Raw genomic sequence first — 23786 nt, 5'->3', positions numbered from 1 at the left:
TTTTCATTTTGATGCACTTGACTCCAGGATTTTTTTAAATTTAAAAATGATAACAATGATACTTCTGGTTCTTTATCATCACGTAATGCGTTTAATATGCTGCAAGAAATAGAAATTGTTAATTTTTTCCTGTAGGGGCCTCATTCTATCCGCAAGTGATGGGAGGATTTTATCATGACCCCAATGGTATCCCAGCCACCTTGAGTCTCAATGTGACCAGTACTATACCCCCAACAGCCAATACGACTGGTACAACAATGAGTGGCGCTTCTAGACACAATCTAAAGGTAACTGGGGTGGGGGAGGATTCATTTATTTATCAGAACAATCACTCCTTTCAAATTCCTGTCATGAGAAGTTAAAAAGTAATTGTGCAAAGAGCTGTTTTGAAAATGAAAGGACTTTGGCCCCCTAAAATGAAAATTATCAATTTACTGAAATTTTTGCTTTCTTTGTACAGATATACACGTGTGTATTTTTTTCTCGTTACTTTCATTTTAATCCAAATGCACAAAAATCTTAAATATGACCTCAAAAATTTAAGCTTTTCATGCTATTTTCACATTTTTAGCATGAAACTACTTATTTTCAAGTAGTTTTCCTTTCAAAAAACATTGAGCAATTGCTTACACAAACAAAATTTTTTTCTCAAAGATGTATCTATCGAAGACATAAGTGACAAAAAGTTTGTTCTTGTTCAAAGCATTAATTTATATATCCCATTCAAAAAAAAGGAAAATGCAACTTTTTAAGTTATTTTGATTGGATTATAGAAATAGCATCACTTCTGATGTCATATACTGCCAGTGAGTGCAAATAAGTAAAAAAAATAAATCCCATTTTTATATGCATCAATATATAATGGTAATATGAAAATTAAAGAAGACTTTCATAATTGGAATCTGATGAAAAGAGAAATGTGGAGTTTGGCAATATAATCAGCAAGTGAGATGGGTGTGTAATGAAGCTTTTGGTTGTGTTTCTGTAGGTACTGCAGGGTCGTTGTCAGGGGCCGTTCCAGCTGCCCACCATCAGCACCACATTTTCCTCCTCCTCAGACATGTCCATCTCCCACACAGACAGTGGCTCCTCCTACCTTTATCTGCTCGACTCGGACGACCAGAATAGCTCAGGACAAGAGGTAAGGATTTATGTACTGGTAGTTCCTTCTAGTCAGACTCATAGGTGAAATATAATGTACCGTTATGTCGTGTGTATAACAGCCAAAATTTGATCAAAAGTGGGGAGTGCATGTTGTACACAGGAATAAAATTGTCCCCCATTTTTTCAAGCCGTGATTTTTGTTACCACGGGAGACCTGACTGCCAATATTGCGTGTTATTCAAGTTGTATGAGTGTATACTAAATTAACTGTATCAGAAATACCCTATCCTTAGTTTTATTTCCATGTATTGAAATATTTATCCTCTCTCTACCCTATTTCTTGCATCAAACAAGTTTAAATATCACCAGTGTATTCGCTATTACGTAAGCAGCCACCTGTTGACTGGGCATGTGGTCAATGTTTAACAATTTACGGGGTCAGAAGCACGCACCTGTCTTGTGTCGGACTTCACAGGGTGTTTTCAAGTGCATGTAGATAAGCAATTATTCTGATTTTATTAAACTTGATTACTTCGTGTCCAGTTATGCAGTTAAACGTTATTGCTTTACATAGACACTGCTAAAAATACATCTATCATCATACCCCCGCTCCGAAGGAGAGGGGGTATACTGTTTTACCCTTGTGTGTCTGTCTGTCCGTCCGTCTGTCCGTCCGTCTGTCTGTCCGTCCGTAACAAAAATTTCTGTCGCATTTATCTCAGCAACTATTTATCGCAGATGCTTGAAATTTTAACACAGTGTTTGTTAAGGCATGCCATATAGTGGGATATATTTTTGTACCAATCGGACGTCAACTTCCTGTTAAATGACGACTTTGCTTATTTTTTAACCAAAATTTTCAAACAAATTTTCGTCAAAGATTTCTCAGCAACTGTTTATCACAGATGCTTGAAATTTTTACACAGTATTTGTATAGGCATGCTATATCGTGGGATGTATTTTTGTACCAATCAAACGTCAACTTCATGTTAAATGATGACATCGTTTATTTTTTGCCAAAATTTTCAAACAAATTTTCGTCTAAGATTTCTCAGCAACTGTTTATCGCAGATGCTTGAAATTTTTACACAGTGTTTGTTAAGGCATGCCATATCGTTGGATATATTTTTGTACCAATCGGACGTCAACTTCCTGTTAAATGACGACTTTGCTTATTTTTTAACCAAAATTTTCAAACAAATTTTCGTCAAAGATTTCTCAGCAACTGTTTATCGCAGATGCTTGAAATTTTTACACAGTATTTGTATAGGCATGCTATATCGTGGGATGTATTTTTGTACCAATCAAACGTCAACTTCCTGTTAAATGACGACTTCGTTTATTTTTAGCCAAAATTTTCAAACAAATTTTCGTCAAAGATTTCTCAGCAGCTAGTTTTCGCAGATGCTTGAAATTTTAACACACCATTTGTTTTGGCATGCCATATCGTGGGATATATTTTTGTATCTATCAGACGTCAACATCCTGTTAAATAATGACTTTGTTTATTTTTTGCCAAAATTTTCAAACAAATTTTCGTCAAAGATTTCTCAGCAGCTATTTATCGGAGATGCTTGAAATTTTTACACAGTGTTTGTTAAGGCATGCCATATTGTGGGATATATTTTTGTACCAATCGGACGTCATCTTCCTGTTAAATGAGTACTTTGTTTATTTTAGCCAAAATTTTCAAACAAATTTTCGTCAAAGATTTCTCAGCAGCTGTTTATCGCAGATGCTTGAAATTTTAACACACTATTTGTTTAGGCATGCCATATTGTTGGATATATTTCTGTACCAATCGGATGCCAGCTTTCTGTTAAATGTCGGCTTTGCTTATTTTGCATATTCACATCAGAGCGGGGGTATCACTAGTGAGCATTGGCTCACAGATATCTTGTTTGTACAACTTGATAATGACGATATACCATGACCATGTAAATCATGCCGTCCTTTTTAAATAAAATTGTAAGAACTTTGACTCTAATATTGCTTGGGCCATGTTCCGATCACGAAGTTACAGTAATTACGCTTTGGTTACAAAATAATCATTAAACATCAAATAGTTATTTGGAAAAAATGGCGGCCGTCGATTTTCATCGCTAGTGCTATGTTATGATCACAAAATTAAAGAAATTGCGCATTGATTATAAAATTATCATGAAACATCGATAGTTTTGGGGGAAATGGCGACTGTTGATTTCGCCATTTTTTTTGGTGCGTATTATACATAGGACCTGCTGTTTTTTTTTTGGCTTTTTTGTTAACTTTGGGGGTGCATATTATACACAAGTGTGTGTTATACACGATACATTACGGTAAATAATATGGTGAAGTCCTATCAAAAACACATATTTTTTAAAGATCATTATAAAGGCATTCTTGCTTTAAACTACCAGAAAGAAAAAAAATATGTGTATAAATATACTTTTTTTAACAATTATATTATCTGAGAATGAGATAATCCAGTTATTGATTAAGACCATTATTTGCACATTACATGGTGGCTAATGAGTCCTTATATTACAGTTGGAGACCAAGAGTAATAAAGTTACCAGAAGTAATAAACGGCAAACAGAGCCACCATGGCTGGAGACCATATGTTGGACAAAGAAACTTGCCATGAATTACCAGCTTCCAAAGAGGAAGAAGAACAGGGTGCTGAAGTCTGACGAAGCTTTCATTGCCAAATCCAAGCCATCGAATACTCTCCTTCAACAGATGATGGATTTACAAAGTGAGATAGACCTGAATCAGGGGGCACCTGCTGTGGTGAGCACTTGTTTGTTGTTCTTTTGAAAATTCAAATAAAAGATTCATTGGTTTGAGATCAGAAAGGACAGTATGTATTGTCTATACACAATTTAGTTAATTCACATTTAAATCTATCCATGCCTGCTTCATCTTAATATAATAAAATTTTGCAATTGTCAAAAGCTGCCTTCAATCTTGCCTGAACAAAATAAAAAGACCCTTCCAATTTTATTGCTTTATTTAAAGTCTTCAACAGTTTAAAAACAGAAAAATTCAAACAACAAACAGTTTGGCATATAAATAGATAGTGTTGTTATGATAGTCGCCGACTATCGAAAAATCGTCGCTGAAGGCAGCAAGTCGGCGACAATCGATAGTAAGTTTTTATCATCAATAGTCACTAAAAGTATTATTATACAGTGACCAACCTAGGGGGCGACTTGCTTTGTGATCGGTAACTTCGCCAGAATTTCCTCCGAAAGAGAAGTTGAAGTTGGCATGTATGCTGAGTTTATGATCGTGTTAATTAAACCCAAAGGCAATAAAATGATAATTATTAAATTCATAAGACGTTTTCACAAGCTCAGTTGACCCCTTTTGTGATTAGGAACTTGCGGCTGTTTCATCTTCATGGGTTATAAAAACGGGTGATAGTGTGCATTGAAAATTACAACCGATGTTTATTACTTTTCATGCTGATATTACAATTATAGTTTGAAACTTGTAATTAGTTAATAATACTGCCAAATTATTGCTAAAATAATCATAAAACCGTTTGTTTACAGTTGTCTTCAAAATTGAACAGATCTGCTACATAACGATTGTAACTGGGTCAAAGGGTTGCACTAATACCTCCAAAATACACAGCAGTACATGGACTGGGTTTATTTGTCATTTAACTAACAGAATTGCAAGACATTTAATGTATAAAATGTATGAATGTATCAGATCAATTAAATTTTACAAATTGGATAAGTTTTTTTTCAAAGAACTAGGTACAGTTTCAGTCATATTTTGCCGGTTTTGAGTGATCTTAAAAAATATCACCAAAAATGGAAATGTAACATTTATTTACACAAAAATACTCATAAACTATGGATCTATAAATAGTTACCTGATAAGACTTTCAAAAGGGTTATTGTGACGTCACAAACAGTGCATTTTCCCGTAATTTTCATAAAACTGAGCAGAAGACACCAATTTCTCGGTGGTTTTTTGAATAGAAAACTATGTCTGCAGGCATCGCCCACAATGAAACTCACATTATAACTCTTATCATGTTAAAACACATAAAATATATTAGTTTTGTTGTGGGCGACAGCTGCGGACACATTTTCCTCTTCAAAAAACTATGAGAAGATGTGCCATTTTTCACAATTTTTGACTAAATCTTAGAAATGGGCCAAAATGTTGAAGTTATTATTTTTGAAACAAGATACAAGTGTATAACTTAGCATTTCATATACACACATGTTCAACATAGTACCGGTATATGTGTATTTTCATGAGATTTAAATACATTTTGAATTTTAGGGCAAATATTAAAAGAAACTGTACCTTCTTCTTTATAAGTTGTTTTATTTTTATTGATTTGCTTCTAATCCTATTTCAATTAAAATTTGGCCCTAGGTATGTCCCTAAGTATAATATTTCATTTATTTGAAGATAAGTTCATAAAAAACTATTGATATATGAATTATAAATAAAGAAAAGGCTTTTTCTTTGATGCTGGTATCTTTCACTCATTGAAAGGATGAAAAAAAATTAATCTTTGTTGGAATTTGATAGTTTACATAATTGATTTAGAATCGATCGTGAGCTGCCGATTCAATTTGATTATCGATTGTAAAATTGGTCTGATTTTACAACACTATAAATAGATAAAAAATATATAAACGAGAAACAGACCTTGTTTTTGTGTATTTTTCACACTTGATGTTATTTCTTTGGTGCCCAATAACAGGTACATATATACCTGCCCCATAATAAACTGAACAGATCAAATAAAGAAACATAAGTTAACAATAAATGCATATGAATGTATATTTTAACAGTTACAATAACAACTATGGTAGACCTGTTTTTGTCTTCACCAAAACTAAACTAGGTTTTATGATAATCATTGACATAACTTTCTTGTTTTAAACAGGATGAAGAGAATGACTATCTTTTCTATTTGGATGATGAGGAGGAGGATCAAGCATCAGATTGTGATAGCAGGTTCATTGCCCTGCAAGACATTCACGAGGCTCTCTCTCAGTGTGAGAATCACAGTTCTGGCATAGGGTGCTACGCCCAGCAGGCACAGCCCCACTGTTCACCGTCCAATGACAGAAATCCCAGTAGCACAAAATCCTCAGAAAAACTGGAGGATTCTACTGGAGATGGTATAGATATCTCACTGGGCCCTGAAGAGGAGCGTCGATGTGAAGGTTCTCAAGAGCAGGAGAATAGGATGGACTGTCGGATATCGATAGAAAATCAAACCTCTCTGGAAGCTCAATCTCAGTTAGAGACACAGGAAGCCATGGATAATCAAGGACCTTTAGACACTCTATCCATGGACATTGAATCTAATTGTTCTAAATCATCGAGTGACTTGACGCCTAGTGATGAGAGGAGCAGTGGTGAGGCTGGAAGTTCTCTGAAGGAGTCGGATGCCATGTCCTCAAAGGATTCTGTTGATGAGAGCAAGGACTCTTCTGAATCTGATGTGGATGTGAGCAATAGCACAAAGAAGGACAACTATCATTTGTATTTTGTCATTCCCCCCATTTCCTTTGTGGATCATGGCAAGACTCCATTTTGGTGTAGGAATTGTGAAATGACTCCTGTTGTAGAAATGGAGTACACAGTCAAGTCAGAAGACTGTAAAAGACATCTAGATGATGACATGCGAAGTTTGAAGGATGTTGTGCAACCAGATCTTGTGAAAACACAAATGGGCTACATGTTGGAAGAGTTGAACTTATCTAAGAAATTGGAAGAAAAGATTGACAGTGGAACTAAAGAAACTGAAGGAAACCGTGGTTTATTGAAGAAATCAGCATCACATTCTAAACCTAAATCAGAACACTTTATGACTGAGGATGTGTTTGATGGCATGTTTGTGACTATGTTGGGTGAAGATATTGTCCCGTTTGCAAGAGAAGAATCACCAGATGTTGAGGATGTTTCTCACCGACTAGAAAAAGTGGATTAAAGTGTTGAATTACGTGTACTGAACCTGATTGGATGTATTCTTCCTTTGATTATCACTTTTATCTGTTGTTCGTGAAACGAAAATTCATTGGCTTATCAGCAATTACTCTTGAGGTGACCTTGATTTATGAGTCTACTGTTGCAAAATGTATTTTGAACGTATGAGATTTTCCCATTAGTGCTGTAAACATTTTATTAACAGAATTTTCTTTGGTTTTCTCTGGAAGTTTATCACTGTTCCTAAAGGAGTATATAAAAAAATCAATTGTTAACCACCAAAAGCTACCATCAAGGTTTATTTTGGATTATTTTTTTTCACAAGAAGGCATGGATTCTTTTTTTATTGGACTGTTAGTTGTAGTACTAATAGGAATCCCCCCCCCCCCCCCCCCCCCCTCAAAATTTATGAAAGAAATAATTTTAAAAAGTTGTTCTTTTTAAACAGAATTTTAAAAGGGGACTTTAAACTTGGTAGATGTTATCAAAACGATGTAAATATATTTAAGGTGGAATGGGACACATGTTAATATTAATGTGAATAAACGAATGTCACCAGTTTACAATTTTCAAAGTTTACAATATTTGACCAACAATGTGTTGTATAAATATTTGAAAAGGTAAAAATCATGCTGAACCAAAATTGTTAAAGCCCCAGCGGGATTTGGAACTCATCACATGGATTCGTTAATTTACACTCTATCTATTAGGTAACAATTTTTGGAAAGAAACAGTTTATAAAATTATACTTGATGTTATTGTTTATTTTGATAGGAAGTATGTCACAACATGTAGGTGTCCCATACCACCTTAACTTGTTTCAGGTAACTGAATGCTAAAGGCTCGTGTGTTCATTACCCTCTAACCACTTATGTTTCTGGTACATGTTTTTTTGGTTTGATGTCAACTCGTATGTAACTGATTTTATTTTGATATATGTCAATATTAGAAAAGAAATCCTTAAGAAATGACATTTACCATACACTTAAAGCAAAGTGATACAAACAGGGTACAGTATTGAAAAGATCTGATTGTAGTATCCAGATCCCTGTGTCAGAGCTAGTATCCAGATCCCTGTGTCAGAGCTAGTATCCAGATCCCTGTGTCAGAGCTAGTATCCAGATCCTTGTGTCAGAGCTAGTATCCAGATCCTTGTGTCAGAGCTAGTATCCAGATCTTTGTGTCAGAGCTAGTATCCAGATCCCTGTGTCAGAGCTAGTATCCAGATCCTTGTGTCAGAGCTAGTATCCAGATCCTTGTGTCAGAGCTAGTATCCAGATCCTTGTGTCAGAGCTAGTATCCAGATCCTTGTGTCAGAGCTAGTATCCAGATCTTTGTGTCAGAGCTAGTATCCAGATCCTTGTGTCAGAGCTAGTATCCAGATCCTTGTGTCAAAGCTAGTATCCAGATCCTTGTGTCAGAGCCATCGGATTATGAATAGAGGAACCAGCACAAAGCAAAGAGCCTCTCAATGCAACATTGATTTGTCAAAATGTGCATTAGATTGTTATTAAAGCTACTGTAAATTGTAAAAAAAAAATTTTACTTTTTTGAAAGACAGCAATTTGCCTCCTTCAACATCACATGTAGCAACATTATTTTTCTGATTGGTAAATCACAATGTAGATCAATATATATGTCCAAAAAACCATTTGCTTTTCAAGCTATAGATGGAATGACTGAAAAAAAAACAGATTGTCTAAATTTTTGCATGACTTTTACAGTTAGAGTTACTAAACATCAGACATTAGTCATCAAATGGCCATAAATATATGACATCAATCAAGTTTTAGGTACAAATGGGTCTTCTATTCTAGGATGAAACAGTGTCCAAGCAACACAAGGTTAAAGGTGCAATAAATGCGTTCACCTGTGTGTATGTTTCTAGCTTAGTATAGCTGTAAGGGAGCTAACATGTCACATTGTGAATAATGTTGTATTCATGACATTGATCTCAATTTTCATGGCCACCTCGGGACCATGGGTTTTCTTTGTTTTAGTAGGTTTTCAAAATGATGTTTTATATCAGTTTGAAGGCCTTTAATTGTAAAATTACTTGTAAATAGTTAAAATTTAATAAAATAAATCGGCCCTTTCCATTAAATACCTAGCAGTGAGTCACCAAAGACACAGATGTCCATGTATATACATTGTATTAATGTACAGGATTCTGCTATCTTGTCAATAGTTTAGATGATGCCGATTGAAACTGCTGGTCAGTGACAGCGGGTTCTTTGTTTTCTCAATGATCCTTAATGAACAAGGACAATGTAGACACGTTATCTTTTGTAACACTGTTTTATATGCTGTTTGTAAAACGATTTATTCCTGTTGGTTTTTTTTAATGTTGTTTATTTTAAAATAAAAACAGTGGAATGAATAAAATTTTGAAATGAAAGAAAAAGCCTTTGATGTCAGTTTTATATAAGTGCAGTTAGTGGTGATTGGTGTCGGAGAGATAATCTGGAGGAAGGTTTGGGGATCAATCAATATTTAGAAAAGAAATTATTCCAAGGAGACTCCTAATTTGTTGTTATACAGAAAGCTGATATTAAATATGTTGAAATTTGTACTAACCGGTGCAAAGAGTGAGGAATCGGAGTGTTATTACACTTGCATACACATACAATGGGAGAAATTTTAGGTTAGGGAGAGGTTTCAGAAAACTTCAAGCTAAAATGTATCGGCATCTTTGAGTGGTGACCGTCTGGTGTCTATAATTTGACGTATGTTCTTTGTTTTGTGTATATAATTTATAAGAATTTCCTGATCTTTTTAATGGGACTTGGTACGGGATGAAAAAAGGAAGAAATAAATTGTCCAAAGTTAATATTCTGAAAATGTTACAAAATATTTTTTAACCGGCCTTTCCAAAGGTAAAATCTGCCAAAAGGGTACCATTATTATACGGGTAACTCCTCAGGACTATAGTTTTCAAGATATAAAGTTGTTGATTTGCGGATCAATTGCAAATGTATCAGAAATATGCATATTACTTTGATTTTGATTTTTGATAATGATAAAAAATACAAGCTGTTGAACTTCATTTTTTCCATAAATATTGCCTATAGGATACCTCTATTGTATGGATTACTCCTCGTACTGTTTTCAAGATAAGCAGGTTGTGGTTTTGCAGATCAGTTGTGCGTGTAACAGAGGAGTGCATATTACTTAGATTATGATAATTTATGAGAGAGAAAATGACAACTGTTGGACTTGGTCATTTTTTTGGGCAAAATGTTGTATATAGATTGCCCCATTTTTGTGGATATGTAGGTAGTGTTCATCAATTCAGGATTGACAAATGGATTATGGATACTGTTCACACGAAAGAAAACCCGCTTTGTACTACAAAATAGGAAGGCCCCTCTATTAATTTCATAAAAACTATTTTGAATTGATATATCGGGCCAGTCTGACTTTAAAAGTAAAACAAAAACTATCAAATCTTGACTTCCCTATAAAAGAAATGTTGTTTCTTAGTCGACATTTCTGCGGAAGTATTCGAGTATTACACTGCTGTTATGTTGTAAATTTTGAATTGACTGGGCGGGTGTAAATTATTGCAAAAATTTTGTTAATTAACTCGATGCATAGATTCGATCGGTTTTATATACTAATTGTATATCAACGTAAGTAATGTATGCTTTATCTCCGCTAGCCAAGGGTTTTCGGTTTTTAAAGAAGGAGAGGCACGGATAGAAACCCTTGGGAAGATGTGTGTACTGTAAAATAGCAAGTGGCTTACACTGTACGTAGTTTGCATATATCTATTCAGTGTGGCTGCAGCTGGTACACTGTTAATGCTTATGGCCCAGGCACGTAGGATCAGGACACTTCTTCTCAAAGCAAACATTTCTCTTAAATTCACAGAATTAAACAAGTAAATTTTTGGGGGGACCATGGAAAATAAATGAAGTGAAATAACCAAAATAACAGTAAAATTGAAGTACATGTAGGTATACTACTTACCCACACCCGTCCCTAAGACGATTCAAGTAAGATATATGACCATAAAGTACGAGAGACAACATAGACGTTTTGTGTAAAATTGAGTTATTATTGATATTTTCAGGAATCCGTTTCATTTCACCGCGTTTGGTCTGAAATGAAATAAAAGCAGCAATATATATTTTCAATGGCATTTCAAAAGTAATGTTTGAAACAATATTATTTTGTCCAGAATCTGGACTAGTCGAGGTTTATAGCTATCATATCCAATAGATTTATTGTGAAGTTATTTGAAATGCGTTTTGAGTCTTTTTTTAAGGAGAGACGTGTTTTCTTTTATCTGCAGTAGAAAATTGAACGTAAAAGTCAAATGACTCCTCCACGATTTGTCTAGTCAATCGAGATTTAGTAAATGATTTGTGTGGGCACTTCCTGAACCTTTAAAGAGCTACGCCTCTGCTACTTGATAATGCGCTTGCTTTTTTTCTTTACAACCATCAGCTGCGTTCAAAACTTTCATCAATATTCATGAAAAAAGTTTGAAAATAAAACTAAAGATAGAATTCAAAAGAGAAAAAAAATTATTCAGAAGACCCCCAAGTTAAGAAACGTAGGCAGTCTTAAGCAAGGATGAAAACGCATGTATTTTTATCCTGAAGGGGATAAAAACCTCATGACATTATGACGAACTGCCCCTGCTTTGGTGACTTACTACGCTCTATATGTAGAGCAGTTGTTGTTCATAACTTCATATTCACTGAAAAAGTTGTTTAATACCAAAATGGTAGAAAAAAATTCTTTATATATAAAGTGATAGTACTGCTTGATACGAATGCGATCATGAAGATAAAACTGAAATACAGAAAGACATTTATATTGAACAGGAAAACAAAACAAGAAAAAGGGTAAAGATACAAAGGAGTTCGTTTTCAAATAAATGAGTGTGTCACATTACAAGACTAAGTCTTGTATTATCAAATACTGTATATATTCTTTATCTTTATAACTTTTATTTTACTAGTCTTGATTGCAATTTAGACTCGATCTCAACATCTATATAGGTATTTCACTCTGCAATGGAATGACACGTGTGCACACTATTTACTTTAGCGTAGCTAATGGTGGCGACTCTGGGTGTTTTCTGTTCATTCTTCTTACAACCAATCACAACCAACAAGGCCTCACGGAACCGTGTACCACTCCAACTATACAGGTAGAAATTCACACACCTGTTGACGTACAGTAAGTAAAATGACATGGAGGATATGAACCGCTTCCAATCCCGTTCACCACTTGACCCGTCCAAAATAACGACGTTCGAATCTATGGTCGTGAAAATTGAAAATGGAAGCGTGCACACGATGACGGTAAAAGAATCCACTAAAAGCATGGTGGCCACCTGTCTCTTACGGGAACCTTGTCTGAGTCTGGCAGCCTTAGTCACGCAGTCTGTCGCGGAGGAGGCGGATAATTGGTGCTGAGCCTTTCTGATCTTGTCCGACATCTTGATATGGCGAATGATGATGATGTTGCTGATGATAATTGCGACGAATGATACAATCAGAAAAACATTGTGAATCCATGGCCAAACAAATTTCCAGAATATTTCTAGATTTGCTGAATCGAGGTACACGTAACACAGGCGATCGGACTCGTATAGGGCATAGGTATCAGACGTGAACAAAAAGTTGACGTCTTTGATAGAAGCAAAGATGAAGACCAGAACGGTGACGCGCTTCGCTCGCTTCGTCGTGCACCAGGATGAAGATTGCAAAGGAAAGGTTATAGCGAGACCTCTTTCGAGCGTCATCGCCATTGTTAATAGAACCCCAACATCACTGCTCACCCAGCCAAAGAAGTGGAAGAATTTACACATGTAGTGGGAGTCAGGGCCCCTGTAAATGGTTGAGGGGTAGTTTACATTTAACCAGTCGACCGTAAGAAGACTGATCAAACTAAAAGTGTCAACGACTGCATTGGCCATCATGTAGAAAGACGTAGATAGTGAACGAAAGTAGGCGCTCCTCATCACCAACACAACCAACAGATTGCAGACGACACCCGACACGATCAGGAAAGGCGGGAAATAAAGGTCCAGTCCATCCGTGATGCGGCAGAGAATAGACTTTTCTGTCAGCTCAGACATAACCAATGTTATAGGAATTCCTGAAGTTTGCAAAGCAAACGTAGGAAGCTAAGATCTGTCTTCATTCGAGAGAGATTCTGACACAAGAAAAATTATCCCTTTCCACATCATAAGACGAGTTTGGTCTTGGAAATCCTCTTAATGTTGAAAAATACTGGATTTGGTGCAAGAACACAAAATCCCGCGAAGATTCATTGGTCCGCAGTGATACAGCCGTTCTGGTCATCTTGTTTATGGCTTCCTTTGGGTGTCTCAGTTAATTTGGGGCGTTAAATACATAAAACTGAGATGACCATCCGCCGAAGTCATTGTCCGCGGCTTGTAATTATGTCGTCATTGGAGACATTTAAAAGTCCATCACAGGATGTTTTGGTTGTCTAGGAATTTCCCGTCGATGTAGAGCTTTACAATTTTTCTTCTATGTGCAACTTCGATCTATCAAAACATATACTTTTGAAACGTTGCAGGTAAAACCTATGCTGTTTTGTTACCAAAATTAATATCAATAACTTGATCCTTTTTTTTCCGAAATACAATGCTTGTTTCAATGAAACTTGTAAATGAAATTTTAGAAATAATGTTTGAAAAGAAATTCATTTACACTAGTGCGATTTCTATTCAATTTTACGTGAATAGTTTTCTTTGTATCAAATTAGAATCCTACCCATCCTCCACTTTCCAAACAACTTCAAAATGTACAGGTTGGATTAATTCACGTCTGCAGATTCCCTTTGTGCCTTTTTAAAACTTCTGATCCCCAAGAGAATGGCATATATATACGATATAATTATATACAATGTAACTGCAATTCCAACTGAAGCTATTTTCGCATTAGACCCCCCCCCCCCCCCCAAAAAAAAAACATTCTACTGAAACCGGAACCTTCCTCTTTATATTTTATCTCTGACTACAAACAAGAATTGTTTGCAGAAAAAATTACAATTCATAGGAAAGCCAAAAATTGAAGGTAGGAGGACCTGGGACAGGGTTTTTTAGAAGGCAAATACATTATTTTAAAATTTATTCAACATTTACTCAGCGCAGTATATACATAATTTCTTCATGCTATTAAAAATTGTAAATATTGGCAATGTGTACATGAAAACAAAATAAAATTCAGAGAGGAAAAAAGCAATAGCCATGATATATTGGATATTCATGCCATTAGTTTGAGATATCATACATGTATTAAAATATCCTTTTAAGCCAAATAAAAAGATTTTAAAAACATATCACTTTTAAAGACAATAAAAATGAGGTAATGTTTCTTCATGCCGTATTGTCAAAAACAGTACCGGTACATCAAATATTCAAGTAATTGTAAAATCAACAGAGAAGGTAAACGCCCACACTGATTATGTCACACTCTGTACAAATCTCATTTGATAAAAGACAATTACCGGATTTAACAAGGAAACACACATATAACTGTCCAACAGTAAACTTTTCTCTTGATAAAACTACTTTCCTCTTTTAACCTGGTAGGATTTAGCTTTTCTGAGATATTTCGATCAATATCTATCTAATTAAAATCAGTTCCTATATCCACTACCCAGTTTTCAATATTGAAAAAAAAATTAAAAGTTACAAAAGATCTCTTTATAATTATGATTTTTTAACACCTACATGTAGAAGAGAATTCTACACACTAACAATCCAGGTGAACAAAATCTTGCCAAGGTGTGTACATTTAACTCAGTACATGTGTATCAAGAAAATGAAAATCTTTTTCTATGAGGAATCTGATACAACAGGGAAATACTTAAACATAGTCAGCAAGCCTGGAGTAAAAGTATTCCAGGTTTTAAATACAACAAAATTTTTTCTCAAAAAAAAAAAACCAAAACCCGCTCAAGAGCTCAGAAATGTATAATCATCAACAGATCTGTATATTTGATATCTTCTTTTTTTTATAGCTGCTGTGCACATGTGAGCATAATGACAATTAGTTATAAAATTAATGCATTGTAATCCTATCAATCAAATTAACAATCTTTATTACAACCATATGTGCACATAGAACAAAAGGAAAAAAATCACAATTCTATTTACTTTGACAATTTTGGTGTTTTCTTAGATTTAAAAAAAAAATCCACCAGTTAGTACATGATTTTCAATGCCATCTAAATACATGATCAAACCACCAGTAATGGCACCTTTATGTAGCTTTACTGGGATATAGGTCTTTAAGTTTCTAACTTTTACCAAATAACAACATAAGTGACATTGATATCTGATATCTGTATCACAAATCTGAATGTAATAAAGACCTACAGTATATTCTTACACTAAATATCTTCGGCTATTAACAAGTCTTCAAAACTCAACAACGATTTTAGTCGCACATATAACTATTGCTTTAATCGGAAACACACACAGGCTAATACTTTCTCATGGTGAGGGCATACACTTGAGTCTGTTGAACGCCTCCTTCTCGAGCCACTCCCTGTGGTCGGGGTGAGAGATGTTGATGAGAGCGTAGGCCCGCTGTCGTAGGCTCTTACCAAACAGGTACGCTATGCCGTACTCCGTCACAATGTAGTGAACATGTGCCCTGGTGGTCACCACACCGGATCCTAAATATAGAACAAAATTATCATGTGATTCATGAATGTTTATATAAACCAGACGTAAACTTACACTGACCAACTGACATGCTATACATTCTACGTTCTTTTTTAAGTTAGGGCAACAATTTTACGCGGAGAACAATTTCAGCTGTTTTTCAGCCAACATTCGGTAAACCATCATCTTAGCTATTGCCTACACAATGAGCCCTGCTAACAAGGAAAAGCTAAATCCTATCGTGGTTCTTGTACATGTACTTTACATGTTTACAAACTTATGGTCATCTTATTTTTTACAACACCAATAGTCAGAGGTGATATTATTTGAAGAGAGATTATTCTGGCAATGTCAGTATGTTCAGAAATGATACAAAAGTTAGCCACCACACGAATGAATCTTAATGTTTATGTACTATATTTAGTACTTGTACTACCACACAAAAAATTTCCACATTTTTCAACACATGTACTTATTTTAAATACTTTTATTGGGCTGAAATTGAAATGCTTAGGCCTAAAAAAAAAGTTGTGTGTTTAGGGTAACCCGACCTAACCTACAAAAATGCCCCAATCCTACCATTTTTAGATGTCTGTTTTTATCTGATTGTGAATTTTATATAATTTCTATTAAAAAATCTGTTTTTAAATATGACACAAACATTCTTAGGATTTATGCAGAAAAAAATATGATAAAATAAAAAGAAATCCCTACCTACCTAACCCAATTTTTTCATCAGTGTTACCCTAAACGCACAATTTTTTTTATAGGCCTTATTATACTTACCACTTTTTAATATGGGGACAATTTTACTCTCCCCTCTCCTTGTTGCTGAAGGCATTGCTATGATGGCCTTTCCCTCCCCATCCAATCCAACAGCAGCACCTCTAATGAAATCTATCTGACCTCCGAACCCAGAGTACAGCCTCTCTCCTATAGAATCGGCACAAACTTGTCCTGTCAGGTCAACCTCAATGCACGAGTTAATGGCTGTCATACGAGGATTTTGACAAATAATGGCGACATTGTTGGTAAATTCTACATCTCTCATTTCTGAAAAATTATTGTCATGATAATCAGATATACCAATCAGTTTAAAGGATTGTATTTCCTTATTCTCTGTTGTTCAACTTGATCCCTGAAATATCTAGATATGGAGAGAGAGAGAGAGAGAGAGAGAGAGATATATATATATATATATATATATATATATATATATAAAAGATAACTTTTTAAATTGTTCCATTCTTAATCGTAGTAAGGGCCAAAAAGACATAAAAGAATTCACAGTTGAGAAAGTCCAAAGTATAATCGGTTGGCTCACCAACAGAGGGGTTGTTGTTCAGGAAGTTGTAGAGGATCTTGGTTCCGACGGAAAAGCTGCTGACCAGTCTGCCGGTCAGGATGGACTTCTCCGAGTTTGTGATAACGCCCTTCTCTACAAGTTCTACAACACCATCACTAAACATCTCGGAATGAACACCCAGGTTCTTGTGGTGACCTAGCTGTGACAATACTGCATCAGGAATGGCTCCAATACCTGGCAATATGCAATTTCAGTTTTAAAAATGTCCCAGTAAGAAACTCAATGACAACAGAAAGCATTTTCCTAAACTTTTAATGAAAAATACAATGCATTACACAGTAATTTAATAATTGGGGTTTTTTTTTCTTTTGATTAAGAAAAAAATTATCAAAAACTTCAACAAATTCATTAATCAAAAACTTCAATTGCTATCATTATATTCAATACTAGTAATCACAAATTTAGTAATTACAGACCTCTAAGTAAGAGCTCAGTGCACTTTTTGAATAAGATAAAACATGACATATCTGTACTTTTTGATTTGTATTCATATTCAATCATATATTTCAGTTTAAAGTGATAAATTGGGTTTTATTGCAGCAGCATGACAATAAAAGTGCATGGGAATCGATTCTTGGTCTAGTTTTACCTTATTACTATAGCAGCTCTTGTCTATTATTATAATATGATTTTTTTTTTTGTTCTATAGAGACTAAAAATGCTTTGTACAGACTTGTATAAGCCTACTTAAATTTGTACTTTCTCAGGATGTTGAAGATTATTTGTTATCATTCTTCAGAAATGTTTGGCCAACTACAAATATCATATCAATCTAATTTAAAAACTATTTTATCATGACATAAAAGTATTTGACAGCAGGCACTGCCTATGCAAGCACATAGCTTCAGGGGGGACAGCCCCCCCCCCTTCCAACAACTTGTGTTGAAAATTCTCTTCTTCCTTTAATGTATGTAGGGTAAATATAAATTTTCTCAGAACCTTTTTTTTTCTTCACTAGTCTTAATTTCTGAGGAAATTTGCCACACTGAACAATAAGTTACAAAAGTTATAAAACTATCTGTGTGTCTGTATTTTTTTTCTTTTTGTACCTGTGAAACCCCAGAAAACTGTTCCTTACCCATTTGTAATGTTGCCCCATCAACCACCAGGTTATCAGCGATCAGTTTTCCGATTTTCTTTTCCTCCTCGGATAATGCCCCTCGCTTGAGTTCGTGCAAGGGTTCACTGTTTTGAACCATGGCATCAATGTGGGATTCATGAATCACACCGTCCCCGAACGTCCTTGGCATGTGATCATTTACCATGGCTATTAAAGTAGGCATTAAGATTCAAGTAATGAAATAATGATATTTTAGTATCTATCTCACATTAATTATCAAATACTGATTCAGAAAGGTAGCTGGAGATTAATTTTATTCATTCATATAATAAAATGATGTATCTGCTGATGTGTTTTGTTGAACATGTTGAATATTACAACTTTATATAGTTGTTGATTATATTTTATCTTCTGGAATAGTTAATCAAGTAATGAAAATTAAAAAACTTTTGCTTGAATAAATATTCAAGTTGAATATCCACATGTTGCATTAATGAAAAAGCTATATACCTATGATATATCTAGCATTCTGAATTGCCGACCTGGTGCAGTCTACACTGGTTCCAAGTGAACAGAAGCCATGTTTATCCGGTGGTGCCACGGTTACCAGAGCCACATCTATGTCAATGATTCTACGCCGAAACAGGTGGGGAATTTCGCACAGGAATATTGGGATTGTGTCCGCTCTGCCTTCATTGACAGCTTTCCTGGCATTGGCACCGAGAAAAAGAGAGTTTGATCTGAAGATTCCTGTAAATCAAACAGAAAACTGACTACTATAGTCTGCAGCAACATAAAAAAATCTTGCAGTACATGAAGTTTTGATTTTAAACAAGCTGTTGTATTTACAGATAATTTTTTTTAATGTCATTTATATTTCAAACATCTTGGTTTCGACAATTTTTAATTAAAAATTTATTTAAAAGGCATATAAGTAATAACTTCAGTAATTCTAACCTAATAAGATTTTTTTTTTTTGGGGGGGGGGGGGGGTGTCAGAATTCAATACGGTAATTAATATTTTGTACTTTAATTCATGGAAAATTCATAGTATTAAAATGTGGATACAACATTAACCAATCTTCATAAGTCAACCTGTTAATAAATCTTCTTTCAATATTTTTTTTTTTTACCAAAACTGACCACTTAAAGTGTTTATCTCCATAGTATACCTTCATATTCTGGCTGATTGTAAGTCCCTGGCCCCTCTGTATGAATGTGCATGATTTCCACATTCCTGAGCTTTGCCTTCTTGCCATGCTCTGTCATGGCCTCAATCAGCTTAACGGGCGTGGCTGCAGCTCCATGGATGTACACTCGACTGTCTGAAACAGAAAATTGCTTCCATTACTACTGATAGATCTCACCTTACTTTTTAAAAATTTAAATTTCTCAAGTTTTCTTCTATGAAAGGTTGCAATATAGACATCAGTCTATTTTTTTTTTTAAAGTCTTAAAAAGATGCATTTGTACAATTATTATTGGTGTGTTTTTTAGTACTCAGTGGCATATTTGTGCCCCAGCCTATATATGTAAGTTACTCTTCAACAATCATTTAGTCAAAATGCAAGATAACTACATGTATATGTATACAAGTAGGCCTGTACCATAACTATGTGAACATAACAAAAAAATATGTTGAAATGCATACAAAATGTTATTTATTATAAAAATTTGGTCAGGTCTTGAAACTTAAATCAAGATTGTGATTTTTTTTTAATGTGAATAATTGTTGCCAAATTTACCTCCCAATATACAAGTTTGTTTTCCCCCGGACTGAAATATCTCACTTTCATTGGTTTAAATATAGCAAATGACTGCCTGATATATCTCTATGTCCATTTGGTGAGAATTAATATTCTGCAATATGGCCGTCATTGGCTGACACTTAACCTTTCATCTCATTATTTCGCATTATTTAATACAGAAACTGCATGCCATAAGCCTTGCCATCTATGAGATTGATCAACTCTATATATTTCTGTAGTCAGTCAGTAACAAACTAGCTAATATAAAGTAATAATGAAGGTAGCTCAAGATAAATAGCCCCAATCTGCTCTATGGGAAAATTCTGGTTGATCGGCTGTACAGTTGCTTACAACAAACAACTTGCAACTTATGACACAGAAATGCATGTGCTGGTTTAATGACTGACCAACCTCATTTCATTAAATACTCTATGCCAATATACTTACTTAATGTCATAATAATCTTTTCAAAACACATTTTACTACAGTTACTGATATTACTTTTATTGCCTCTTAAAATCTTTTTAAAACTCACCAGCCCTGTAAACTGGTAGATTATGTACTAAACTCTCCATTTCAAATTTCTGCATGTGAATCAATTTATAACACATTTCATTTTCAAAGACTGATGAATTATAAAAAGAAAAATTCATTTGTAAAATGTCTAAAGAATCTTTAATTTAGACCTGCATGTGACTGCTCTATGATTTGTTCCCTTAATATTTTGTTCAGCTAATTCGATCTGCAGCTAGCTAGAAAGAGGATAAGAATTTTAATAACTTATTTAATTGCTGATTGATGCGAATGTGTAATTTAAATTTGTATTTTGTTGACATGCCAGATATTCATGTTAACTTACATGTTATTTAGTATGGTGATATTCAAATCATAATGTGCAACATGTCAACATGCACATTAGCTATGTTTACATGCAATTTTCTGAATGCTGGAGAAAACGTACCCAGGAGAAAACGTACCCAGGAGAAAACATACCCAATTTATAGGGTACGTTTTCTCCAGGAGAAAACGTACCCGGGTACGTTTTCTCCAAGAGAAAACGTACCCTATAAAAATAATGAATAATGGTTTTCATAGATATTCTTAAATGAAACAAAATAAAATATACAATGAACATTTGTATCATTTGTTGTTGTTGTTTTTAAATGCATAGTCACGTACTTAAATTATTAAGACAATAATGTTGTAACATACACGAACATGGCCTGAGCAGTTGAATTAGTCGACAATTAATACACCTTAAACGAAACCGTTAAATAACAAGTTTTTATTGCAATCTCATTTGGAGAACTAAATAATGAGTATGTCAAGAAGTCGATATCGCGTTATTTTTGACATTTTTTTTTGAAATTTATCTATAGAACAAAGTTGCTTAATAAAACCAAGTCTACTGAAGTCTTTTAAATATTTGTTTGATTCATATATATATATACATGTATATGGAAACTACTACGAAATGTAACATTGAACAGTCAATTTGCTTCCGGCGCCAATGACATGTATAGTGTGTGGAGAGTGAATATTTCTACCTCCTGCGCAGAGAGGCAATACATAATATTACATAATAATAAATTAACTGCTCCGGTATTTAATTGATTATCACTATAATTAAAATCAGGGGATCTCGCATAGAGGGAACTCAAATTGGTAAGGCTACCGATAAATGGATAATTAGAAGAAGTAGACTGATAACACTTTATGACAGGTAATTATTTCGTACTAAAATAAAAGTTGCTACAATTATAAAGATATTACTCATAAAATGAATATATTTCTATCCATCTATGCATTGAAATATGCGGCATAAAAGTAGCATTTGAAAATTATTTAATATGTCCAACCCCTTTAAAATTATAAAGTATTATATTCATATATCTATAAAACTCTTACATTTCTGTATATTTATTATGAAAATAGTATTTAAAAGTATTTAAAAAAACTATTAAGTAGTATAATTATGATTTTCATAGGGTACGTTTTCTCTTGGAGAAAACGTACCCGGGTACGTTTTCTCCAGGAGAAAACGTACCCTAGAGATTGGGTACGTTTTCTCCTGGGTACGTTTTCTCTTGGGTACGTTTTCTCCTGATACCAATTTTTTCATGTTGGCATACAATTTATTCTGGTTAATATGCAACTTATTTGACAATGACATGTAGTTTCCAAGGGAATAAAATATTTGATAAGAAAGAAGCAACGTGCACCTGTACAGTATAATAACAAAACTAAATCTGTGAAATGTGTCCGTTCGTTTGATGTCCATTGTCAGTTATAAATGCCCTACAGTTTCTGAGAATCGTAGGCTCACCTGACTGGATCACCTGTACCGCCTCCTCTGCTGATTTATACTCGGGAACTCTGTCAGAAAGGGGATGAAATGGTTCAGGGGAATATAAATAAAAACTTCTTTTAAAACATGCATTTGCTAGACGACAGCCAACAGCAGTTTTAGAAGTAAACACATTCATATTTGCAAGCCTTTGGCAAGGGTTCACTTTAATCGGAACATTTTAGAGGACTTCCGAATGTCTTGTCCTTCACTCATAGGCGCGGATCATAAGATGTGTGTGTTTTTTATTTCCTACTTTACTGTAAAACGCAAGCTAATAATGATACACTCAGAGAGAGAGAGAGAGAGAGAGAGAGAGAGAGAGAGAGAGAGAGAGAGAGAGAGAGAGAGAGAGAGAGAGAGAGAGAGAGAGAGAGAGAGAGAGAGCACAACTCTAAACATACATAATATTACAAGTATTTTTGATAACTATTATAGATAATTTTAAAAATTAATTATATAGAGTAGGCCACGTAGTACTTAGAAAAATAGCTCACAGCTCCACACACATACACACACACACACATAGGGTTTTTTTCCCGAAGGGGGAGGGTCCGAGGATATAACTTGGAGGGGAGGGGGGTCCAAGACCTATTTTGGGTTATTTTACTACGCAAATACTTTCCAGAGGGTCGGGTGGATCAGCCCATGGGGCCTACATGTGGTGAACTGCTGAAGAAAAAAGCAAATTGGAAGAAATATATATTGATTGATCAAGTTGTCTGTTTTGGTTATGCATAACACACCCGACTAGTCCGAGTGACTGGATCCCATTTGAAGGTCAGATAACTCCATATTAAGAGGGTTCGATTGTCGTTGCCATTTTTAGACTGCATTAATCTTCTTTAAAAGAGGAACGATCTATAAAAAATATGCGAAAATATCCAAATCTAAAAAGTAAAACCTATGCATTTTTACTTTAATAAATGATAGTTAATAGCCAAACAAATCACATCTAAAAATTTTAGGAACATGTAAATCAGATGGTTAGTTTATTTGACCATCACGCCCATTTAATTAAATACAATGACACTGGGCCAAAAAAAAAGAATCAACTAAATGCAGCCGACGGTGCACTGCAGTACATACTAAGTAGGTGCACGTCTCAGCTGATTTAAAAGTATGCATTTTACGATCGCTCGATCCTTTATATGTCCGATTGAATTATGTAATTGAGCTTTGTGTTATGCGCCGGAAGATGCCCTCGTCTTGTTTGTTGAGGGATTGGTACTTTAGATATAATGACAATGGATTTATAGAGAGGTTAAAGGGAAAACAGTTAATGAACATAGGCTATGTGTTACATGTAACTTATATTCTAATTTACAGATCAAACACCTCACCTTTGGTAACATCTTTTGGGTATCTGAAGAAAATTGGTTTCCACACGCAATGAATCCCAATATTTCGGAAAGGTTTGGGGGTAGATAAGGGGGAATTGGTAGATACCACTCTAACCCTTTGCGCTACGCTGTTAGGTAACAATTTTTGGAAAGAAAACATTTATGAAATTTAACTTGATTTTATTTTTTATTTCAATAGGAATA

The 23786-nt window shown here is 34.6% G+C and overlaps 3 protein-coding genes across 6 annotated transcripts in view; 1 reads left to right on the top strand and 2 right to left on the bottom strand.

Moving 5' to 3' along the window:
* The window catches only part of LOC128187066 (period circadian protein-like), a 37801-nt gene extending 28341 nt beyond the window's left edge, over nucleotides 1-9460 (top strand). For all 4 annotated transcript variants that reach the window (XM_052857149.1, XM_052857152.1, XM_052857153.1 and 1 more), the window contains 4 exons: nucleotides 136-287; nucleotides 989-1141; nucleotides 3634-3876; nucleotides 6008-9460. In XM_052857149.1, coding sequence (XP_052713109.1) covers nucleotides 136-287; nucleotides 989-1141; nucleotides 3634-3876; nucleotides 6008-7060 — 1601 coding nt within the window. In that variant the 3' untranslated portion in view covers nucleotides 7061-9460. The remainder of the gene's footprint in view (nucleotides 1-135; nucleotides 288-988; nucleotides 1142-3633; nucleotides 3877-6007) is intronic.
* A 2372-nt stretch (nucleotides 9461-11832) lies between these two features.
* On the bottom strand, nucleotides 11833-13810 carry LOC128189506 (probable G-protein coupled receptor B0563.6). Its single transcript, XM_052861142.1, has one exon. It carries the CDS (start codon nucleotides 13151-13153, stop codon nucleotides 12074-12076), a length of 1080 nt encoding a protein of 359 aa, XP_052717102.1. The 5' UTR covers nucleotides 13154-13810; the 3' UTR covers nucleotides 11833-12073.
* A 349-nt stretch (nucleotides 13811-14159) lies between these two features.
* LOC128190072 (4-hydroxybutyrate coenzyme A transferase-like) lies at nucleotides 14160-22418 on the bottom strand. The gene is made up of 7 exons (XM_052861978.1): nucleotides 22219-22418; nucleotides 19317-19469; nucleotides 18655-18894; nucleotides 18163-18351; nucleotides 17043-17258; nucleotides 16505-16771; nucleotides 14160-15729 (listed from the first exon to the last, which is right to left on the bottom strand). Exons 1-7 carry the CDS (start codon nucleotides 22376-22378, stop codon nucleotides 15545-15547), a joined length of 1410 nt encoding a protein of 469 aa, XP_052717938.1. The 5' UTR covers nucleotides 22379-22418; the 3' UTR covers nucleotides 14160-15544.
* Nucleotides 22419-23786: the final 1368 nt, after the last annotated feature.

The sequence above is a fragment of the Crassostrea angulata genome, chromosome 6, assembly GCF_025612915.1.
Source record: "Crassostrea angulata isolate pt1a10 chromosome 6, ASM2561291v2, whole genome shotgun sequence".
NCBI classification, from domain to species: Eukaryota; Metazoa; Mollusca; class Bivalvia; order Ostreida; family Ostreidae; genus Magallana; species Magallana angulata.
Note: the sequence above shows the minus strand (reverse complement) of the source record. Positions and strands in the feature narration are given on the sequence as shown.